Genomic DNA, 21,648 nt, shown 5'->3' on the forward strand with positions numbered 1-21,648 from the left:
GATCAGGTTGGTTATTGCGAACTGAGCGGAGATGTTCGACGAAGCGATTGCCAAGCTTACGCTTGGTCTCACCGATGTAGAGCAACTGACATCTAGAGCAGCGGATGCAATAGATGAGGTTGGAGGAGGTGCAGGTGAACCTCTGCCGCACCTGGAAAGACTGCTTGGGTCCTTGGATGGAGACAAGGGGGGAGGTAAAGCGACAAGTGTAGCTTTTCTTGCGGTTGCAAGGGACAGTGCCCGGAGAGGGGGTGGTTCGGGTGGGAAGGGACGAATTGCCCAGGGAGTTATGGAGGGAGCCGAAAGCAGACAGGGGAGGAGATGGGAAGATGTGGCAAGTGGTGGGATCACGTTGGAGGTGGCGAAAATGTAGGTAGCGAATTTGTTGTATGGGATGGCTGGTAAATTGGAAGGTGTGGACAAGGGGGACTCTGCCCTTGTTACGAGTGGGGGTATGGGAAGTGAGAGCAGAGTCACGGGGTATAGAAGAGACCCTGGTGAGAGCCTCATCTATGGTAGAAGAGGGGTACCCCCGTTCCCTGAAGAATTAAGACATCTCCGATGCCCTGGTGTCAAACACCTCATCCTGGGTGCAGATGCAGCGTAGATTGAGGAATTGGGAGTAGGGGATGGAGTCCTTACAGGAAGCAGGGTGGGAAGAAGTGTAGTCCATGGGAGTCAGTGGGTTTATAGTGGATGTCGGTCAGTATATGTAAAATATGTAAAATAATCAATATAATATGTAAAATATAACTAATTTAAGAATATAAAATTACATTTTTGTCAGACTTTCAAATTATAGTATCTTCCTCAAATAAACCACCAAAATAAATATAATTTTTCAGTCTAACGCATTGAATTTAAAACTTCGTAACAGTTTACTGCCGAAAAAAGTGGTGATTTTCAGCAAGATTGGTAACCGTCACATAATTTTTCACCAACTTCCTCTAAAATAATATTAACTTCAGAAGAATAGGCAGAAGCATACTGTTCATTTATCAACTTATAATATGGTCATTGCTGTATTATTTTACACATTCTGAGCATAAAATACTCATATGCGGACATAACTCAATGTGATGGAGATGATGAAGCTCGAGAATGTCACGTGATGGAGATGGCTAAAGCTAGGGTTAGGGCTGGGGTTAGGGCTATTCACGTCATCTGCAAACTAAGTGCATGGACAGGAGTCCCGGCAATTATCCAGTGGATCAACTAACGGAACGGGACACTCCCGGTGAGCTGGGACACTCCCGGTGAGCTGGGACACTCCCGGTGAACAGGAACACTCCCAGTGAACAGGTACACTCTCGGTGAACAGGAACACTCCCGGTGAACAGGTACACTCCCGGTGTGCTGGGCCACTCCCGATGAGCTGGGACACTCCTGGTGAACAGGTACACTCCTGGTGAACAGAAACACTCCCGGTGAACAGAAACACTCCCAGTGAACATGAACACTCCCGTGGACTGGGAATGGGAGCGGTGGTGGGGGGGAGAAGGGGACGGAGGCAGACCCTGCACAAGGGCCTGGTGAGAAGACCCGGGGACCTTATCCTCCGTGCTATCGAGGCTACCTGCGGGAGGTATTAATCCGTCACGGTCACCTCCGTTACTTACCCCCGATCTCCCGGACACAAAGGCCTGTTGCAGCCGTCGCCTTTACCCGTGATCCGACGTCCGTCTCCACGCCCGGCCTTCTTCAGCTCTTGTCCCCCGCACCGGGGAACAAGGGCTGAAGAGGGCCGGGCGTGGAGAGGGACATCGGATCACCTCAGGTCACGGGAAGAGGCGACGGCTGCAACAGGCCTGTTGGAGCTGGAGCTAGAGATAAAGCTGGAGCTGGAGCTAGATGGATATCGGGGGTTTAAGTTACGGAGATGGCCGTGACGGGTATGGTGGCTGGAGCTAGATGGATATCAGGGGTTAAGTTACGTAGATGGCCATGACGGCCCAAGCCTTTAGCCAGCATGGCCTCGCCGGAATGCCATGCCTGGCCATATTGTTTGGACGAATGGCACACGGCATGAACACATCTCCAATACATATCAAAAAAGAACAATTTTTTTTAATTTTCTATGAGTTCAACACCGTTCGGAGGTGGAACTGATTAAAGGTACGTACCCTTTATAGTGTGATTTCACGAAAGGTCACTGGATCATAGATCCTCACCCATGTGACCGCAAAATCGAACTGGGGTACAAACGTCACTTCCAGTACATGTTATTGATGCTGAAAACGCGTACTTTCAAACCTGTTAAAAACCGCGAAAACGGCCCGTTTTTGAGCTGTAAATAACTGTGCCAGTCGGGGTGACCGCGAGGCACAGCTATCTTACTTTAGAGTCCAGAAAATAAAGAAAAACGAAGGTAAAGACAAGAGAGCTCTGAAGGGAAAATAACAGCGGAAGTTGTTGGCCGTGCAGATATAAAGATCGAAAATATCAGGAATTATCGCGATATTAGGACATATTAATACATGGATCCATTGCAGTTCGCATACCATCCGAACAGATCCACGGACGATGCGGTCTCCCAGGTTTTGCACACCGTTCCAACACACTTCAAAACAAAGTTGCAAGACAGGAACACTCTGAACTTTTCACCTCAATGGGATATCACAGCAAGTGCTTCAACAGGAGGGGGAGGGCCAATTGGTATTGCAATTGGAAGTGCTGCAGCAGGCAGGGGAGGTGCAATTGGAATTTTGTTTTAATCCACTGCTGAGGGAGGCAGGGGAGTGCTGGAATCTTACATTTGGGAACGAGTTCAGTTCCGTTGGAGGAGACGGGTGCATGGTGGAATATTGGGTTGGCGGATCACACCATTGGGGGAGCAGACCCAACGGTTCTGCACTTGGTCTAGTTATATATTAAAACTGTGTGCCTGCCGCCTGCCTTTCGATTCGTTCCATCGTGTGATGTCACAATGCCCAATACTCGCAGATGTCCAATCGGAATGGATCCATTTACATGGACGGCTGACGGCCGCCTTTCTTCCTTTGATTCACTGCAACTCCGAAACCAGACGCAGAATCGCCGACATCTTTTCCATTTCGGTACAGATTACACTTTTCTTTCTAAGTATCCGCTCCTCATTACATTTCGTCGTGTTTAAGTACACGTTTTTAATCAAATCCTTCTCCACCCCCCCCCCCAATATTTCAAAAATAAACTGGCTTCATAGAAGCAGCCCCAGCCCCAGCACATGGTGAACATTCCATCGTGTGATGTCACAATGCCCAATGTTCAAAGACATTCTTGCCATAGAGGGAGTACAGAGAAGGTTCACCAGACTGATTCCTGGGATGTCAGGACTTTCATATGAAGAAAGACAGGATAGACTCGGCTTGTACTCGCTAGATTTTAGAAGATTGGGGGGGGATCTTATAGAAACTCCTGATTACATTTCGTTTCACTGCACATCTCGTATGTGTATGTGACGAATAAACTTGACTTGACTATCAAAATAGATGTGATTTCTTCTTTTTCTACCTCTAAAAGCAAACACCTTATCTTTACAATGTCAACTTTTCCAACGGTATCCATTTTAAACATTTTTAGAGTTATTGCTATTATTCTCAGCATTATTCTGGGTCAGAAAAACTCAGTAATAAAGGCTAATATTTTTAACCTTGAAATGCCTCAAAACAAGATATTTGGCTGTAGATTGCCGCAAAAGTGCAATTAGACTGCTCCCAAGCCGATATGTTTGGCAGATATCCAAAAGTGATTTGAGCCACTTTAATTGTAAAACAAAATATTCTGAAGAGTTAGTTCAAACATTTGGCACTTTTGGCAGTTGCTATGCCTATTATTGTACCATGCCTTTCAATTATATAATTATCTCACACAAACAGATCTTCAGAACATTCCCATACTTTACAATGATTGAAGGGCAGGTGGCAAAATTAATTGGCACACTGCCCATTTTCAGTTCTTGTCTGGTTTAAGTTTGCAGCCAAAAATGATGCCTAAAATACCTCCATGCTCTGCTGACATATTAGGAAATTAGGTAGGCCAGAGTTAACATAATTCCTAACAGACACATCACCGGGAACAGTTTCAAAGAATGCAAGTTTATCAATTCTTTTTTTTTTTTTTTTTTAACTCATTGTGGCTCTAATTAATAATGGAGCATAAAGAAAATTGAAAAGTTTAAGATCATCATTTAGACAATTTCTCTAGCAAACTGACCACTTCCTAAGGTTCTTATTGAGAAATTCAAGCAAAACCAAATAGCCTGATAAGTGTAGCAGCAAGGCTCCAAAAATTGATTTGTTCATTGGTCCTCCCAAGTCTTCAATCACGTGACGTTTTCAGCACCTGTTGGTAACCTGGATTGAAGGTTACCTTATGTTGGAGCGAAGGTAGAGTATGGGAGCCTGGGAAAACATGCTGGTTGTGCAGTTCTATTGTTTTGGACAAGGGATGATGGGGAGGAAACTGTCTCGGCATATAGGTCAGGGATCAGTGGTTGAGGAGGGTAGGTCAGGAAATTGGGATAAACGAATGGCATATTTGCAAGAAAGCAAGAAAGAGAAAAAATGAAATGTGCAAAGATAGAGCCCCTAGACTACCAAAGTGTTGTAGCCAAAGAGTGAATAAATGAAAGAAAGAGAGGAATAGAAAAAATAAGAAAAATAAAAGGACAAAAAGAGAAAGAAGGAAAAAAGTGGTGATATATCTGCCTCGCATCCCTCCCCACCCACGTCACCCAAGCCGTATTTAGATTTAAATCCAATGTTGTGTTGTACCATACTATCCTTGTAATAAATCGATGAATGGTGTCCATGTCTTCGAAAAATGATCTGGTTTTTCTGCCAAGACAAGTCTAATATTTTCAAGATGTAGTGTCTCAGACATGTTTATAATCCACATCTTTAGAGTAGGGACAGATGTATGTTTCCAAAATTTGAGTATTAATTTTTTTGCCGTTATCAGGCCATAATTAAGGAAACGTCTTTGAAATATTGATAGCTCAGAGCAGGCTTCTGATGTGCCTAGAATAATCAATTCCGTATCGGGATCCAATTTTATTTTTAGTGTTTTTGAAAAATTTTCAAAAATTCCTCTCCAGAAATTATGTAATTTTGTACGAGAGACAAAGGAATGTGTTATTGTTGCTTCCTGAAGAAGACATTTATCACAAATAGGAGATGCATTTGGAAAGATCTTATTCAGTTTAGACTTTGAATAATAAAGTTTGTTACACACCAAAAGATTAACAAACAGTTTCCACCCCAAGGCCATCACCACTCTGCACTGAACACACATCCCCCATAGCCAATATTTTGTTCTGCCACAACACTAGACAGTGAAATATTGCTCATTGACTTGACAACGTTTTTCCTGCTGTTTTCGTTGTTTCCATTGTCGTTATTATTTATCTGCTACATTGGAGCTCCGCTCGGGCAGTGCGCCTGAAATTCCATTGTATGTATTTACAATGACAATAAAGTATTATTATTATTATAAGATCGCCTCCAGAAGATCACCCCTCACTCTCCTGCGCTACATGGAATGAAGTCCTGCCCTGCCCATCCTCTACCTATAGCTCAAACCTCAAGCCCTGGCAACAACCTCATAAATCTTCTCTTCACTCGTTCCAGCTTAATAGCATATTTCCTACAGCAGGATGACCAGAAATAAATAAAATATGCCAAGGTAGTCCTCACCAACAACTTGTATAACTGTAACATAATGTTTTAACCTCGATAACCAATTTCCCGGCTCACGAAGGCCAGAGTGTCAAATGCCTTTTTCACCACCCTTATCCACCAGCAACACCATTTTCAGGGAATTATGTACTTGTACTCCTAGACCCCTCTGCTCCACAATATACCCCAATGCTTTGTGAAACACTGAAGGTCCTGCGCAGGAAAGAACTGCAGATGCTGGTTTAAATCGAAGCTAGACACAAAATGCCAGAGTAGTACTCCCAAGTCCCTTTGCACCTCCGATTTCTGGATTCTCTCTCCATTTAGAAAATAATAATCTACGCCTTTATTCTTATTACCAAAATACATGACTCTGCACTTTGCAACACTGAATTTCATCTGCCACTTCTCTGCCCACTCTCCTAACCTGTCCAAGTTCTTCTGCAAAGTCCTTGCTTCCTCTACACTGCCTGCCCCTCCACCCATCTTAGCATCATCTGCAAACTTGGCCACTAAGCCTTCAATTCCCTTATCCAAATTATTAATATAAAACGTGAAAAGAAACGGCCCCTACACCGACCCTTGCGGAACTCCACTAGTCACTGGCAGCGAACCTGGAAAAGTGCCTTTTATTGCAACTCTTTGCCTTCTGCCATCAAGCCAACACGCTATCCTTGCGAATATCTTTCCTTTAATACCATGCGAATATATTCCCTTTAATACCATGCGAATATCTTCCCTAGCCTGACCTTATTGAAGGCCTTCTGAAAATCTAGGTAAACAACTTCTACAGTCTCCCTTCTGTCTGTCCTCCTATTAACTTCCTCAAAGAACTCCAACAGTTGCTCTTAATCATATTAGACCATCAAGACTTGGCTTTTTAAGATCATATCATAAAGCATTAATATGAAGCATTAATAAGAAGGAAACGCAAAATAAGCGAAAAAAGAGAATCACTTTTTCCCGTTCCCAGATGTATCCAGAAATCACCTTGATGTATCCATTCCACCTTGCTCAACTGTTAAAGCACAAACAACAGATTGAACTTTCTGATTGAACTCTGCTGACTGAATCAGATCAATTATTCTAGTGCAAGAGTTTGTCTAGATTTGGGGTTCTCAAGGTAACTGCAGCTTTGTGGCTAATGTCTCAATGATGAATTGTACAAATGTTACCATATTTATCCGTGACATAGAAAGAGCACATCTCAGCCAACTGAGTCTATGCCATTACCAAAGCAATTACATTCTGCACTAAATTTTCCTGTAATCACATTTTCCATACATTCCCATCAATACTTCCAAGATTTTCCACTTACCTACACATTAAAAGCAATTTGCAATGATTAATTAACCTACCAATCTGCACATCTTTGGGATGTGAATGAAAAATGAGAGTGCCTGGGCAAATCCCGTCACTGGGAGAATGTGCAAACTCTCCACAGACAGCACCAGAGGTTAGGCTCAAACCCAGATTGCCAGAGCTGTGAAGTAGCAGTTCCATTCACTGTGCACTGTGCTGAATGAAATCCTTCAAACTTGATTTTAGTGTTTGAAACTAAATCTATGTTATTTAAAAAAAGTCGAGATATTAGATGTCCTGAGGCAAATACAAATTACTTAATTTGCACAATTGATTATACATGCCACTTCTGAAAAATGTTGAGCTAAAAATTACAATCATTACAATCATTAATAAGGCCATTCTTAGGCACGTGTGACAAAAATATGAATATGAAATACGTCTTCTAATTCTGAAAGCATTACAGGTACATTGTTTTGCACTGTATATATGATTCATATTTTTTTCAGTTTATCAAGTAAAATTTTTGTTATGCTGACCATGTTTGTTTCGGGTCAGAGGTCAAATATGACTGGTCACGTGTGTGACCTCACACGGAAGCATTTCTTTCTTAACTCAGTTTTATCATACAAACTCAGTGATTGAAGAAAAAAAATTAAATTATAGTTCTGTAGGTAGGAAAGTAGCAGTGAATAAGATTAATCTCTTACAAGAATGTGTTAATGTATTACTTTATGTGATGACATTTGTTCACTTTCCAAAGAATGGCCTACTATATTTCATGATCTACTGAAATAGTTCAGTACCCAATGATAAGCATCTATCATATTATATCTCTATACTTATAAAACTCTGATCTTGGGTGTGTGTGTGTGTGTGTGTGTGTGTGTGTGTGTGTGTGTGTGTGTGTGTGGCAGGCCTCAACCCAGCCCCCGCAAATGCGCGTTGAGGGGATGGGACTCAATGGGTCCCATTTGGTCTAGTACATAACTAAAACTCTGATCTTGAGCTCTGACGTTTTGTGCGTTTTTTCTATTTGCGCAAAAACGGTAAGCGATAGCGCTACGATTTATCGCCAGCTCATTGACCGTTCTCCTGTGCTGCGAGTGCTCCAAGTTTCATTCCGATCGGTGGTAAATTATAAATGTTAGCGAGGTTTAAAAATCCTAACAACTGTGCGTGCGCAGATCAATCTCCTCTCCTGCCAGTCACAGCCGCACGGATTGGTCTCTTCTCCTGTCACTCCCCGGGACAGTCCGCCCCTTCCTGCGCCATCACGTCTTTACTGGAGCTGAGGGACTTTGTTGGTGGCCGGTGGAAGTCTCCAACCGGATACAATTACCAGAGAGACCAGAAGCGGCTCGGCCCGCAGATGTCACCAAACGGAAAACGGACAATCTGATCCCGGTGGAGGAGAGCGTTCAACGCCAGCTGGGAGTCCCAAACGCACCGCCATCGCAATGCCCCGCCGCTCCAGCACCTTCCCCTCTGTTCCCCCTCGCTGGCTCCTGCCCCCCTTCCCTTTGATATCCCCCTCTCTGCCATGGCTCTTCCCCCGTCGTTTCCCTAGCTCTCCTCATCCCCCCCCTCCCCCCCCTCCCCACACTCCCCTCCCACCCACACGCCAGCGCGGCCATTGCTGCTGGTGCTTCCGGGCTGATCTGAGGCCTGGCTCTGAGGGCGCCGACGGCTGATGCTCTTCCGGGGCACGCAAGAAGGGAGAGGAACGGCAACCTCGAGATCCTGGGGAGGGAGAGTGGGGGAGGAGAGGGGATAGAGGGATAGGAGAGGAGTATGGAGGGGAGAGGAGTTATGGAAGGAGCGAGGGAATGACTGGGGGTAGGTGAAAGGAGAGGTGAGGGAGGGATTAGGGGAGGGTAGGAGGTGAGGGAAAAGATGAGGGAGGAGCTGAGGAGGGAGAGCGGTGGAGGAGGGTGTATAGAGGGAGAGGAGGGGGTAGTAGAGGGGGGGGGATTCGGGAAGGTAGGGAGAGGAAAGCAGTGGGGGAGGGATAGTGGTTGGGGGATGGGGGGGTGAGAAATGGGGAGGTGGGGAATAGAGGGAGAGGAGGGCAGTGGGGGAGGTGAGGAGGGATAGTGGGGGGGGGGGGTTTAGAGAGGGGAGAGAGGGAGTGACTGAGGGTAGGGGAAAGGGGAGGGTGAGAGGTGAGGGAGGGATTGTGGAGGAGGAGAGGGGAAAGAAAAGGGAGGGTGAAGAGGAGGGGGAGAGAGTGCTAGGGATGAGGTGAAATGAGCTGCGCCAGTGCATTTGGGGGCTATGGGTGAGTGGTGGAATATTGCGTTGGGGGACCAAGCCTCCTGTGTGACAGGGACCCAACGGGTCCCACTTAGTCTTGTAATAGGCCTTTTTCACGGGGCGACTTGACGCAAGATGTAGCCAGAGTGAAGTGGTCGTGGTCTAGCACGATATCACACGATATAACGGGGGGGTAGACAAAGAGTTCCCACGGTACTCGGCATTTCTGTTATTTGTGCGAGTGACTTGTCCGTCTCCCGAGCTTTCCCGTGAAATCTTGAATGACATTATAGACTGTCAAGTGTAATTAAATCATCACGTGGCACAAATGATGTCACTTTTTTTTCACACACTATAAATATCCTTCCTTGGTTGAATTGGTATATACACACACAAACCAGAGTTTTACTGTGTATGTGGGAGACACAGATGGACTGAGCACAGTACCTCGGTCTAACTGTGTGTGGGAGAGGGGGAGAAAGAGACGTACGCTCACAGAGGCAGAGTCTCTCAGCCTGTGTGGGAGGGAGAGAGAGGCACACACAAGGTGGATGTGAAATCTCACCTGCCTGTTTCAGTGACAGACACCTGCCACCAGTAAATGAAGACACCCCCATCTGTCTCCCCTTCCTCTCCCTCGACTCCCCCACCTTTCCCTCCCAACTCCAGTCCCGTCCCGACCCCCTGGGAAACTGAAGGGAGTAACAATTAACTGCTGCCTGCCCGCTGAGTTAAAGAGTTCCCACGGTAGTAAGACGATGTTAGTTGCGCCCAAGTTTAAATTTCCAACGTATGTTTCAGAGTAAATCAAAAACTGTCTGAATCAGCAAGTTAGACACAAAATGCTGGAGTAACTCAGCGGGCCAAGCAGCATCTCTGGAGAAAAGGAATATATTCAATTTTTGGTCGGGACCCTTCTTCGGGATGATTGTAGGGGGGAACTGGAAGCAAGAAAAGACCGGGACAAATCAGGGCCAACAACAGATGACCTCAGCAGGGTATTTTGAAGAGGGATCCCGACCCGAAATGTCGCCTAACCCTTTCCTCCAGAGATGCTGCCTGACCCACTGAGTCACTCCAGCACTTTATGTCTATATTTGGTTCCCTGATAGGCCAATTGTTGGCTAGGGATAGTGTGATCCCAAGAGGGAACCAGCGTTGCAAACCTTGGACTGGTTAACCGACATTTACTGCATGGGGGTGGGGGGGGGGGGGAGGGGGGGGGGGGCGGGGGAGAGAGAGAGTGTAAGTTACCTAAAATTAAATAATTCAATGTTCATAGTGAACACAGACACAAAATGTTGGAGTAACTCAATGGGTCAGGCAACATCTCTGGAGAAAATGAACGGGTGGCGTTTGTGTCTATCTTCGGTAAAAACCGCAGTTCCTTCCTGCACAATGGATCTCAGTGTCAAGTCTCTGACTCCCGTTGGCAGGCCATTCGGCCCTCAGCCTGCCCAGCAATGACTAACCCATGTCACAGGGGGATGGTGTGAAGGCGGAGTTAGACAGAGCTTGATTAATGTTACGGTTGGGGAATGGGCCATAATATGGCCAGGGAAACGCTGTTATTCGTGATGCCCCCTCCGCCCTTTCCCAGCTGTTCTCAATCGCACCCCTGGCCACACAAAAATTTATACTTTAAGAGGGAATACACGGAACATTTAAACTCAGAACGCTTCTAACTGAGTGAGCCATGTGAGCACTTTGATCATTCTCCCTGTATTTGCATTTGACAAAATAGTCGAAAAAAAATGTTTAAAAGTGGTCATACCTTTCGCTATGCCTAATTGGCCCTTACCTCTGCGAAAATAGTCTGATATTCGTAGGTGAAATGTCACCAACAATAATTGATTCTATTATTAATTGACTAATAATTGACTCTACAGGTGCACAACCTTTTATCCGAAGTTCCAAATAACGAAAACCTCCGAATAGCGACATTTTTTCAGTCCTTGAAGAAAGGTCCTTGAAAACGTTCACCGAGGGCGGCCCGCAGAGGTGACAGCGGAACCTCCGGTCGGTCCTCGAAGAAAGGGGAACTAAATCCCCATTCATAAAAGAGAAGGTGAGGGTATATTGCGCGAGGGTTAATAATTGACAATCTGCTGCTGCCTGCCCGCTGAGTTAAAAAAGTTCCCACGGTAGACTCACGATACACAGTGTATCGTGAGTCTTGCATGAGAACTTTTTAACTCAGCGGGCAGGCAGCAGCAAATTGTCGCTCCCTTAAGTTTCACCCCACCTACACCCCTCTGCTTCCCGGCCATGTGTGTGACCCCTTCCCTCCCCTCTCCAGCTCCCCGCCCATTGCACCGGCGCGGGGGTTTTGCACTGTCTTCACGTCGGAGCTAGGGCCAGTCACCGGAGACGTCAGGACCAACGGGACACCGGCCCCCAGGCCCACTGCAAGCACGGAGATCCCAGAGACCCACAGCCAGCAGCAGCCCAGCCCCGTTCCAATTCCAGAGAAACACGATCCCCATAGGGACCGAAGCTGATGGTGTGCAAGGTGCATCTTGGTCTTGAGGTTGCGGATGAGGGGGCGCAGCTCGGGCTGTGACGTCTCCGGCCACCCCCTGTACAGGAGCTGAGACTGGGAACTGTGGGGTTGTTTGCAGTTGCAGAGGGAGGGGGCAAGGGCGGTACAGTTCCCAGTCTCAGCTCCATTCCAGGGGGGTGGCCGGAGACGTCAGGACCAACGGGACACCGACTGCAAGCACGGAGATCCCAGAGACTCACAGCCAGCAGCAACTCTAGCCCAGACCCGCTCCAACTCCAGAGGAACCCGGGTTGCGATGAGGGTGCGCAGCTCGGGCTGTGGGCGAACTGCCACTTGTCATTGTAGCGGCGCATCGGGGAGCGGGTTCCTGTTGGTCCTGATGTCTCCGGCCGTCCCCCTGGACAGGAGCTGAGAGACGTCAGGACCACCAGAAGCCGCTCCCCGATGCGCCGTTACAGCGAAAAGTGGCAGTTCGCCCACAGCCGGAGCTGCGCCCCCTCATCGGGACACCGACCCCCAGGCCCACTGCAAGCACGGAGATCCCAGAGACTCACAGCGAGCAACAACTCTAGCCCAGCCCCGCTCCAACTCCAGAGGAACCCGGGTTGCGGATGAGGGGGCGAATGTATGGATCTACAAAATGCAATCCATACATTTCCCTCTATCATGTCTAGAGTTTGTGGGCTTGGGGAGAGGAATCTACTAACTGACACAAGATGGTGGAGAAAATTTTAAGAGAGACCATTGTGGGGACTGTGAAGCAGAGGTCACTGGTTTGAAATTATGTCAGTTCTTGCTACTGTGATCAATCTAGATTATTCCATAAAAACCTAGATAATAAGACTGAATTGTCATATCAAATAGTAAATTAAAAAAATAGAACTAGAACCTTGATGTTACAAATAAAACAAGGGCTTTTTTTTGTAATGATCAGTGCCATGCATATCCTTTATGTAAAGCCTGGGGTGAAACCAGGCATACCGTGCCCTCGATAATCTTCGGGACAAAGACTCATCATTTATTTATTTGCCTCTGTACTCCACAATTTTAGATTTGTAATAGAAAAAAAATCACATGTGGTTAAAGTGCACATTGTTAGATTTTATTAAAGGCCATTTTTATACATTTTGGTTTCACCATGTAGAAAATACAGCTGTGTTTATACACAGTCCCCCCATTTCAGGGTACCATAATGTTTGGGACACATGGTTTCACAGGCGTTTGTAATTGCTCAGGTGTGTTTAATTGCCTCCTTAATGCAAGTATAAGAGAGCTCTCAGTACCCAGTCTTTTCTCCAGTCTTTCCATCACCTTTGGAAACTTTTATGGCTGTTTATCGACATGAGGACCAAAGTTGTGCCAATGAAAGTCAAAAAGCCATTATGAGACTGAGAAACAAGAATAAAACTGTTAGAGAAAAGAAAACACTTGTCCGACAGATCAGAAACACTCTTCATGAGTCAGGTGTGGATTTGTCAATGACCACTGTCCACAGAAGACTTCATGAACAGAAATACAGAGGCTACACTGCAAGGTGCAAACCAATGCTTAGCTGCAAAAATAGGATGGCCAGGTTACAGTTTGCCAAGAAGTACTTAAAAGAGCAACCACAGTTCTGGAAAAAGGTTTTGTGGACAGATGAGATGAAGATTAACTTATATCAGAGTTATGGCAAGAGCAAAGTATGGAGGAGAGAATGATCTGCCCAAGGTCTTAAACATATCACCGCATCTGTGAAACACAGTGGTGGGGGTGTTATGGGCTGGGCATTAATGGCTGCTGAATGTACTGGCTCACTTATCTTCATTGATGATACAACTACTGATGGTAGTAGCATAATTAATTCTGAATTGTATAGACACATCCTATCTGTTCAAATTCAAACAAATGCCTCAAAAGTCATTGGCTGGAGGTTCAATCTACAGCAAGCCAATGATCCCAAACATACTGCTAAAGTAACAAATTAGTTTTTCAAAGCTAAACAATTGTCAATTCTTGAGTGGCCAAGTCAATCACCCAATCTGAACCCAATTGTGCATGGAATCCATTTTATGGATTGTAATTTTATGGATATTAGTAATCAATGTATCAGCTGTAGAACAAGAATGAGATCCCTTCTGCACTCTGAATCTTTCTCTTTGCTCTACCTATTGAACAGGAGTTTGACTTAACTTGATTGTATTTTTGTATAGTATTATTTGGAAACCTTTTCATGGTTCTTCAGTACGTGACAATAATAAACTTAAACCTGGAATCTGTTGCAAAAAAACAAGTTGCTGGAGGAACTCGGCAGGTCGAGCATCTCCGAAGGGAAAAGAATAGTTACTTATGTGGATTCAGATCTAGCAACGCATATGAGAGAGTGGAGGAAGGATCAAAGAGGTGAAAAGTATTTGGTGAACCTTTTATGGAGTGAGGGATGATGAAGCCAGATGAGCAAGGAGGAGGATGGATCGGTGGAATTAGACAAGGAAGGAAAGATGAGGCATACGTAGCTAGGTGGAGGGGGGGGGCTGAATATAGAGACAGAAGGTGAAGAGTGGAGGCACAAGAGGGCAAAAACAGGAAAGTAGACTATTATCTGAATGGTGGCCGATTGGGAAAAGGGGAGATGCAACGAGACCTGGGTGTCATGGTACACCAGTCATTGAAAGTAGACATGCAGGCAGTGAAGAAAGCGAATGGTATGTTAGCATTCATAGCAAAAGGATTTGAGTATAAGAGCAGGGAGGTTCTACTGCAGTTGTACAGGGTCTTGGTGAGACCACACCTGGAGTATTGCGTACAGTTTTGGTCTCCTAATCTGAGGAAAGGCATTCTTGCCATAGAGAAGGTTCACCAGACTGATTCCTGGGAAGGCAGGACTTTCATATGAAGAAAGACTGGATAGACTCGGCTTGTATTCGCTAGAATTTAGAAGATTGAGGGGGGATCTTATAGAAACTTATAAAATTCTTAAGGGGTTGGTCAGGCTAGATGCAGGAAGATTGTTCCCGATGTTGGGGAAGTCACAGTTTAAGGATAAGGGGGAAGTCTTTTAGGACCGAGATGAGAAAAACATCTGTGGAATTCGCTGCCACAGAAGGTAGTTAAGGCCAGTTCATTGGCTATATTTAAGAGGGAGTTAGATGTGGCCCTTGTGGCTAAAGGGATCAGGGGGTATGGAGAGAAGGCAGGTACTGGATACTGAGTTGGATGATAAGCCATGATCATATTGAATGGCGGTGCAAGCTCGAAGGGCCGAATGGCCTACTCCTGCACCTATTTTCTATGTTTCTATGCCCCCTTCCCCATTGTGATATGTGGTTCCATCCACATATCACACACACACACACACATTTCCTCACCAAAGATCCTGGTAATGATGGTCCACCAACCCCACTCTTAAATGGTTCCACTAACCACTATCCTTACTTACCAAATTCCAACATTTGCACTAAAAATTATTTTATGGGCTGATTTAGACTAACTGGATGACTGGGTACATGGCAAACAAGACAATAGAGATAATAATGTGGACTTCCATAATGCCACATGAATGCGATTATAACATTTACAGGCATCATAACACAATCTAGGAGCACCTATTAAAGAAAGCAATTGGAGGAATCTACTATGAAGAGTACAATCAATACAAGGTGACAGAAAGAAATCTGAACAAACAACCGCAGCAAAAGTCCATTTGGCCAATCGTGTACCAATGTAAACTAATCCCATTTTTTCTCTTGGATCCTCATCAAGGTCCTGCACCTTCAAGGAGTACCTGTATTCAGTCTGCAGGGGTGATTGATTCTTAGCTTCTGGTTACTCCCACTTTAATCTCACTCTCAGTCTGACCTTGAGGCGACCCTGTGGCTGTTACATCAAGGCTTCATATAAGCTAAAGGAACAACATTTAATCTTCTGTCTGGGCACAGTGTAACCTAAAGGACTCGGAATCGAATTATCCAACTTTAGCAACCTGCTCTTTCTATATGTCTGCATTAGACCTGGTCATTTTTACCTGCCATCATTTTGTCCGTTTTTGTTTTTCTAACAATGCATCTGACTTGCTGGGCATTAGAAATACATAACACAGACTATTTGAGTCAAGTGTGAACATGGCAGAAGCTCCCAGCGGGTCGCAGCCTTTTGGAGGGAAGCCGCCAAGCCGACCCCTGTTCCTCCTCTGCAGCCGGAAGCACAAAGACCTGGTGGATTGTCATTGGCAGGGAGGGAAGCCACTGAGCAGGCCCTGCTCATCCCCGGAGACCAGAGACAGGGAGGATGGAGCCGGCGATAAAAACGGACACAACAGGCGAGGAGCAAGGCCGGTAGAGGAGGTACCAGGGTCGCCCTCAAGGTCGACTGTGGGAGGCACTCCCGGAGCACAAAGGTGGACGGGTGAGGAGAGGGACATTGGTTCACTGGTCGATCCACATGTCCAAGGAAGAAGTTAGCTGGAAGCCCTGTAGCAGCCAGGGGTTTGCCTGGGTTGGGCGCTGCTCATAAGACCTAGAGAGCCGACTGGACTTTGAAAATGGCACCAAAACCTGCCGACTATCTGTGTACACTTTGTTGCTGCTTGACAACATCTTTCCTATAATACAGTGCACAAAACTGAACACAATACTCTAAATGTGTTCACCTCCAAACCTCACCAATGTCTTATATAACCAATCAAGATCCTGCTGCAATTTTTGACAACCATCTTTACTATCTACAATACCACACAGTTTAGTGTCATCTGTAAACTTGTTAATCATGCCATGTACGTTATCATTCCAATCATTGATATAGATGACACACAGCAATCGGCTCATCACCGAAAGAGATGTTAATTTTGTTCCACACGCCCCTCCCTCTCGTTGCTACTGAAAAGTAACTTGTTTTCTGTGTTTCCAGTTATATCAAATGGACTCAACCCTGAAACATTATTTATTTATTTTTACCATAGATGCTGCCTGGCTTGCCGAGTGTTTACAGCAATTTTTGTTTTTATTTAAATTCAGGCAGCTTGAATAGGATATAAAACTTCCTCCGAATGAGAACCATTCATGATCAATTGGCTTTGCTCTGCAAACTACAATTGTACGCTTCCATTTCTTACAACACATCCATTTGGTGTTGGCAGTCTCTTCAAATTATGTCATGCACTGCTAATTGAACTAGAAATGACAAATTATCACCATTTAAACTTGCAAAGTAGAAACTGTTTAGAACAGAAATTACTCCATTACTGAAGGTTCAAATCACATTCACAGCTATTACTGCAAACAGAAGCTTTAATTTGAAAAAGTGTTAATTTACAAACCGGTTGAAAGATTTAAAATAATTTATATTTTCTAAAAAGGTCATAAGTGAATCATTGCCGTGTTTTGCCAAGACGTGAAGTACTATATTAATAATCATACATCTGCAGGGGCACATTGGGTGCACCTTTCTATAATTCTTTGTCCACGTATACATTGGGAGGTGCCTTTCAAAACTCGTTGCTCCTAAACGTACTTCACTGAGGCTTCATTCTATCAACTGTTCTGCAGATGATTTCTATGATGGACTTCGATTATTAAAGATGTTATAGTGGCGCATTTGGAAAGCAGTGACAGGATTGGTCAAAGTCAGCATGGATTTATGAAGGGAAAATATACTTGACTAAACTTCTGGAATTTTTTGAGGATGTAACAAGTAGAATGGATAAGGGAGTGGATGTGGTGGATGTGGTGCATCTGGACTATCAAAAAGCCTTTGACAAGGTCCTACACAAGAGATTAGTGTGCAAAATGAGAGCACATGATATTGGGGGTAGGGTATTGACATGGAAAGAGAACTGGTTGGCAGACAGGAAGCAAAGAGTAGGAATTAACGGGTCCTTTTCAGAATGGCAGGCAGTGACTAGTGGGGTGTGCATGGCTCGGTGCTGGGGCGCCAGTTATTTACAATATATATTAACGATTTAGACAAAATAATTAAATGTAACATCTCCAAGTTTGCGGATGACATAAAGCTGTGTGGCAGTGTGAGCTGCGAGGAGGATGCCATGAGGCTGCAGCGTGACTCTGATTGGTTGGGTAAGTGGGCAGATGCATGGCAGATGCAGTACAATATGGATACATGTGAGATTATTCACTTTGGTGGCAAGAACAGGAAAGCAGATCATCATCTGAATGGTGTCAGATTAGGAAAAGGGAAGGTGCAATGAGACATGGGTGTCCTTGTACATCAGTCACTGAAAGTAAGCATGCAAGTACAGCAGGCAGTGAAGAAAGTTAATGGCATGTTGGCCTTCATTGCGAGAGGATTTGAGTTTAGGATTAAGGAGGTCCTACTGCAGTTGTCAGGGCCCTGGTGAGACCGCACCTGAAGTGTTGTGTGCAATTTTGGTCTCCTAGTTTGAGGAAGGACATTATTGCTATTAAGGGAGTGCAGTGTAGGTTTACCATGTTAATTCCTGGGACTGACATATGATGAAAGAATGGGTCGACTGGGCTTGTATTCACTGGGATTTAGAAGGATGAGAGGGTATCTTGTAGAAACATATAACATTCTTAAAGCATTGGACGCTAGATGCAGGAAAAATGTTCCCGATATTGGGGGAGTCCAGATCCAGGGGTCACAGTTTAAGAATAAGGGGTAGTTCATTTAGAATTGAGATGAGGAAAAACCTTTTCACCCAGAGAGTTGTGAATCTGTGGAATTCTCTGCCACAGAAGGCTATGGAGGCCAATTCACTGGATGTTTTTAAGGGAGAGTTAGATTTAGCTCTTAGGGCTAAAGGAATCAAGGGATATGGGGCAAAAGCAGGAATGGGGTACTGATTTTGGATGATCAGCCTGGCGGTGCTAGCTCGAAGGGCCGAACGACCTACCTCTGCGCCTATTTTCTATGTTTCCTTGTGCTAAATAAATCGTTGTTAATTTGTTCTAATTTTACTACATATTAAAAAAAAAGTAGAATATAACGCAACTTCAAAATATAGCTGGATTGCTTTTGAAGTAATTCAGAATCAACATTTCCATTCTTGGATGAATTGTAAAATCATGATCACCACGTTTGAAATCAGACTTAGTGATGTAGTGCTCAGTCATTATAAACTGGACAACGCTCGAAAGAAGGTCCAATAAAATGGTATAAAATCACACATGGAACAGATTCAAAGACATGCAGCATTAACAATGTGCCATGGAGAGCATCTACAAATCACCGATGAATAGCACACACCTCTGACTTTGGGCCTCCCCCATTGGAAGCAATCAAAAAAAGTGTGAGCGAAAGGCCGAGACCATTCACACGCAACTAGGTACCAATGTCATGCGCATACTTGGAGATCATGATTGGCCTAACTTCTCAATCAAATTTACAGATAATGACTCATTGTGTCATTGGCTCAAAGCATAAAATATTACATTAAAAATGCTATCTTCATTTCTGATTATTGTATCCATAGAGTTGATTGATACACATCTTCCTTGAATTACCCCGGTTACCTAATCACAACTTAAAATTGAAATTGTTCATAGACCTCAGACAATAGGTAGAACTCACAATTTATTATTAGCTACCTGAACTAATGTGAAGAATTACTTTGAGATTAGACTTCAATGCAATTTTTGACCAGAATTAACATTTGCACCAGAGAAAACAGTATTCCACAGCTATCCAGTTACATCACTCACCTTCTTCTTGTCCCTCATTGAGCCCTTCCCTCGCACCATAATCTTGCATCCAGTCTCCGCTTCCAACTGTTTTGCTGTTAGTCCCCTGGGTCCAAGAATTCTTCCAACAAAGTTGAACTAAGTGGTTAACAGAGAAAAAGAATGTGACTAAAATGCTTAAACAGCAGTATATCTTTGGATATTTCACAGATATTCAAAATGTTTAAAAAAAAAAATAATTAAAGAACTGTAATCAGCATTATAACTTGAATATTAGATTCTGAAAATTGGAAGGGATTCTGAAAACAACAAATGTTATAATGAATAATGGTGAACTATCAATTATCAGCTCGGCCTTTAAGATGGCTGCCCATTCCATCCTGCTCCAATGCCTCTGCACTGTTATTCGTCTTAGATAGAGCCACATTCACCTGGTTCTCCATCGGGACAGTCATAGCCGAAGAACCTATTTCTGTTAGATTTTAAGGGAATCAAGGAATAAGCGGTTAATACAGCAAAGTAACACTGTTGAATAATCAGCCATGATTTTATTAAAATTAGTAGGCATTTGCCACCAAAATAAAAATTCCTGATTCTAATCTCCTATGTTCCTATCAATCGTTATAATTCTACATCTTTTTTTGTTATCCAGGATCTCTCTCTCTGGCCCTTTCATTTACAATAATACGAAACATAATCATTACAATATTTGAACATTATCCAAATCATAATCATCAATTTCTAGATCGATGCTGAAATCATCAAATCAAATTTAATCTTACTGTTGATTAATTGAAAGCTGCAGCATGGAAATAGGCCCTTGGGCCCACCAAGTCCACGTCAACTATCGATCACACTTTCACCGTAGTTCTGTGTATCCCTAGGCACTAGGGGCAATGTACAGAGGAAAATTAATCTACAAACTTGTACGGTTTTGAAATGTGTGTCGAAACCAGAGCACCCGGAGAAAACCCACGCAATCACAGCCACATAAACTCCACACTGACAGCTCCCGAGGTCAGGATCAAACCCAGGTCTCTGGCACTGTGAGGTAGAAGCTCTACCAACTGCACCACTGTGCCATCCTCAACTGGCATTGTCATGCCACTATCCAATGTCTAGTACTGGATAAGATTAACTTTTTCCATGACTAATTATTGGGAGGACCAAACTATAATCATCACCTCCACTGACAAAGCGCATTTTCTAGTTAACAATTTTATGCTCGGGTCCTTGAATCAGGTACTTTGCAATATTTGAACCAAGATAAGCTCGGACCACACAGTCTCACCAACATTATCTCCATCTTTGTGGCATCATCCAACCCTGCAGCTTATCAGCTGCTGAAACCCTCACCCATGTGCTTGTTCCCTCTTTGCATAAATAAAGTTATGTCAGTATGAAGTTATACAGGGATAAATAAAGTTATATCGTATCGCATCTATTACAATGCACACGTGGTCAGTTTCAATATTTCATACACTTTCAAATTAAAGTCATCTGAAACTCAGCTGCTATAACTGCCATTTCTATGTTTTTGAAAACAGCCTCCTTGTCAAGTGACACTGATTTTAAACATATTATTTCCTGATCCTTTCAGCCTCGACCTCCCTGCTTACTCCTCCAGCGCAACAACTCTGTGAGATGTCTGGAGTGTTACAATTCTGGACATTCACGAAACTGACTTTTTGGTTAATTACCACTAGCCCAATTAAAAGAAACCTCTAAGCTCTGAAATTCTCCTCCTAAACCTCTACACCTCTAACACTCTTTTTCCACCTTTAACTTGTCTTATAAAACTATTTTGGCCAAGCTTTTGTTTTTTTTTGCCCTTATACCAACATAGCTTGTTAACAAATTTTGTTCAATAGTATTCCAGTGAAGTAACTTAAAGGTGCTATATTAATACAATTAGTCTTTTTAAATATTTTTGATCTGTATAATAATAAATGTATAACGTGGATTATGTTGAATTGCCATTGATTTATCATATGGCATGATCTACAATGAGCCAACAAAAGACAAAAAATAAATACAATTTGATTAAACTAGAGACGGGTGGTGGGGGGAGGGAAGGGATGAGAGCCACAGCATGGGCACACCAATCGGTTTCCACATGAAGGAAAGCACAGGTGCGCAAAAGACCAGAAATGAAGGTGCGCGGTGATCTTGGGGGATCGTAAAGTCACGAGGAGGGAAAAATCCATAAAGTTACTTAAACGCAATTATGTAACTTTTTCGGCCCGAAACGTTGCCTATTTCCTTCGCTCCATAGATGCTGCCTCACCAGCTCTGT

General features: G+C 44.1%; 1 protein-coding gene across 8 annotated transcripts in view; it reads right to left on the minus strand.

The window, feature by feature from the left end:
* The window catches only part of LOC129699535 (KH domain-containing RNA-binding protein QKI), a 425,418-nt gene that overhangs the window by 231,713 nt on the left and 172,057 nt on the right, over positions 1–21,648 (minus strand). For all 8 annotated transcript variants that reach the window (XR_008723871.1, XM_055639415.1, XM_055639419.1 and 5 more), the window contains one exon: positions 19,374–19,490. Coding sequence is in view for 7 of the 8 variants with exons in the window: in XM_055639415.1 (XP_055495390.1) it covers positions 19,374–19,490 (117 nt within the window). In the remaining variant the exon portion in view is untranslated. The remainder of the gene's footprint in view (positions 1–19,373; positions 19,491–21,648) is intronic.

This window comes from Leucoraja erinacea, chromosome 8 (assembly GCF_028641065.1).
Source record: "Leucoraja erinacea ecotype New England chromosome 8, Leri_hhj_1, whole genome shotgun sequence".
In the NCBI taxonomy this organism is placed as follows: Eukaryota; Metazoa; Chordata; class Chondrichthyes; order Rajiformes; family Rajidae; genus Leucoraja; species Leucoraja erinaceus.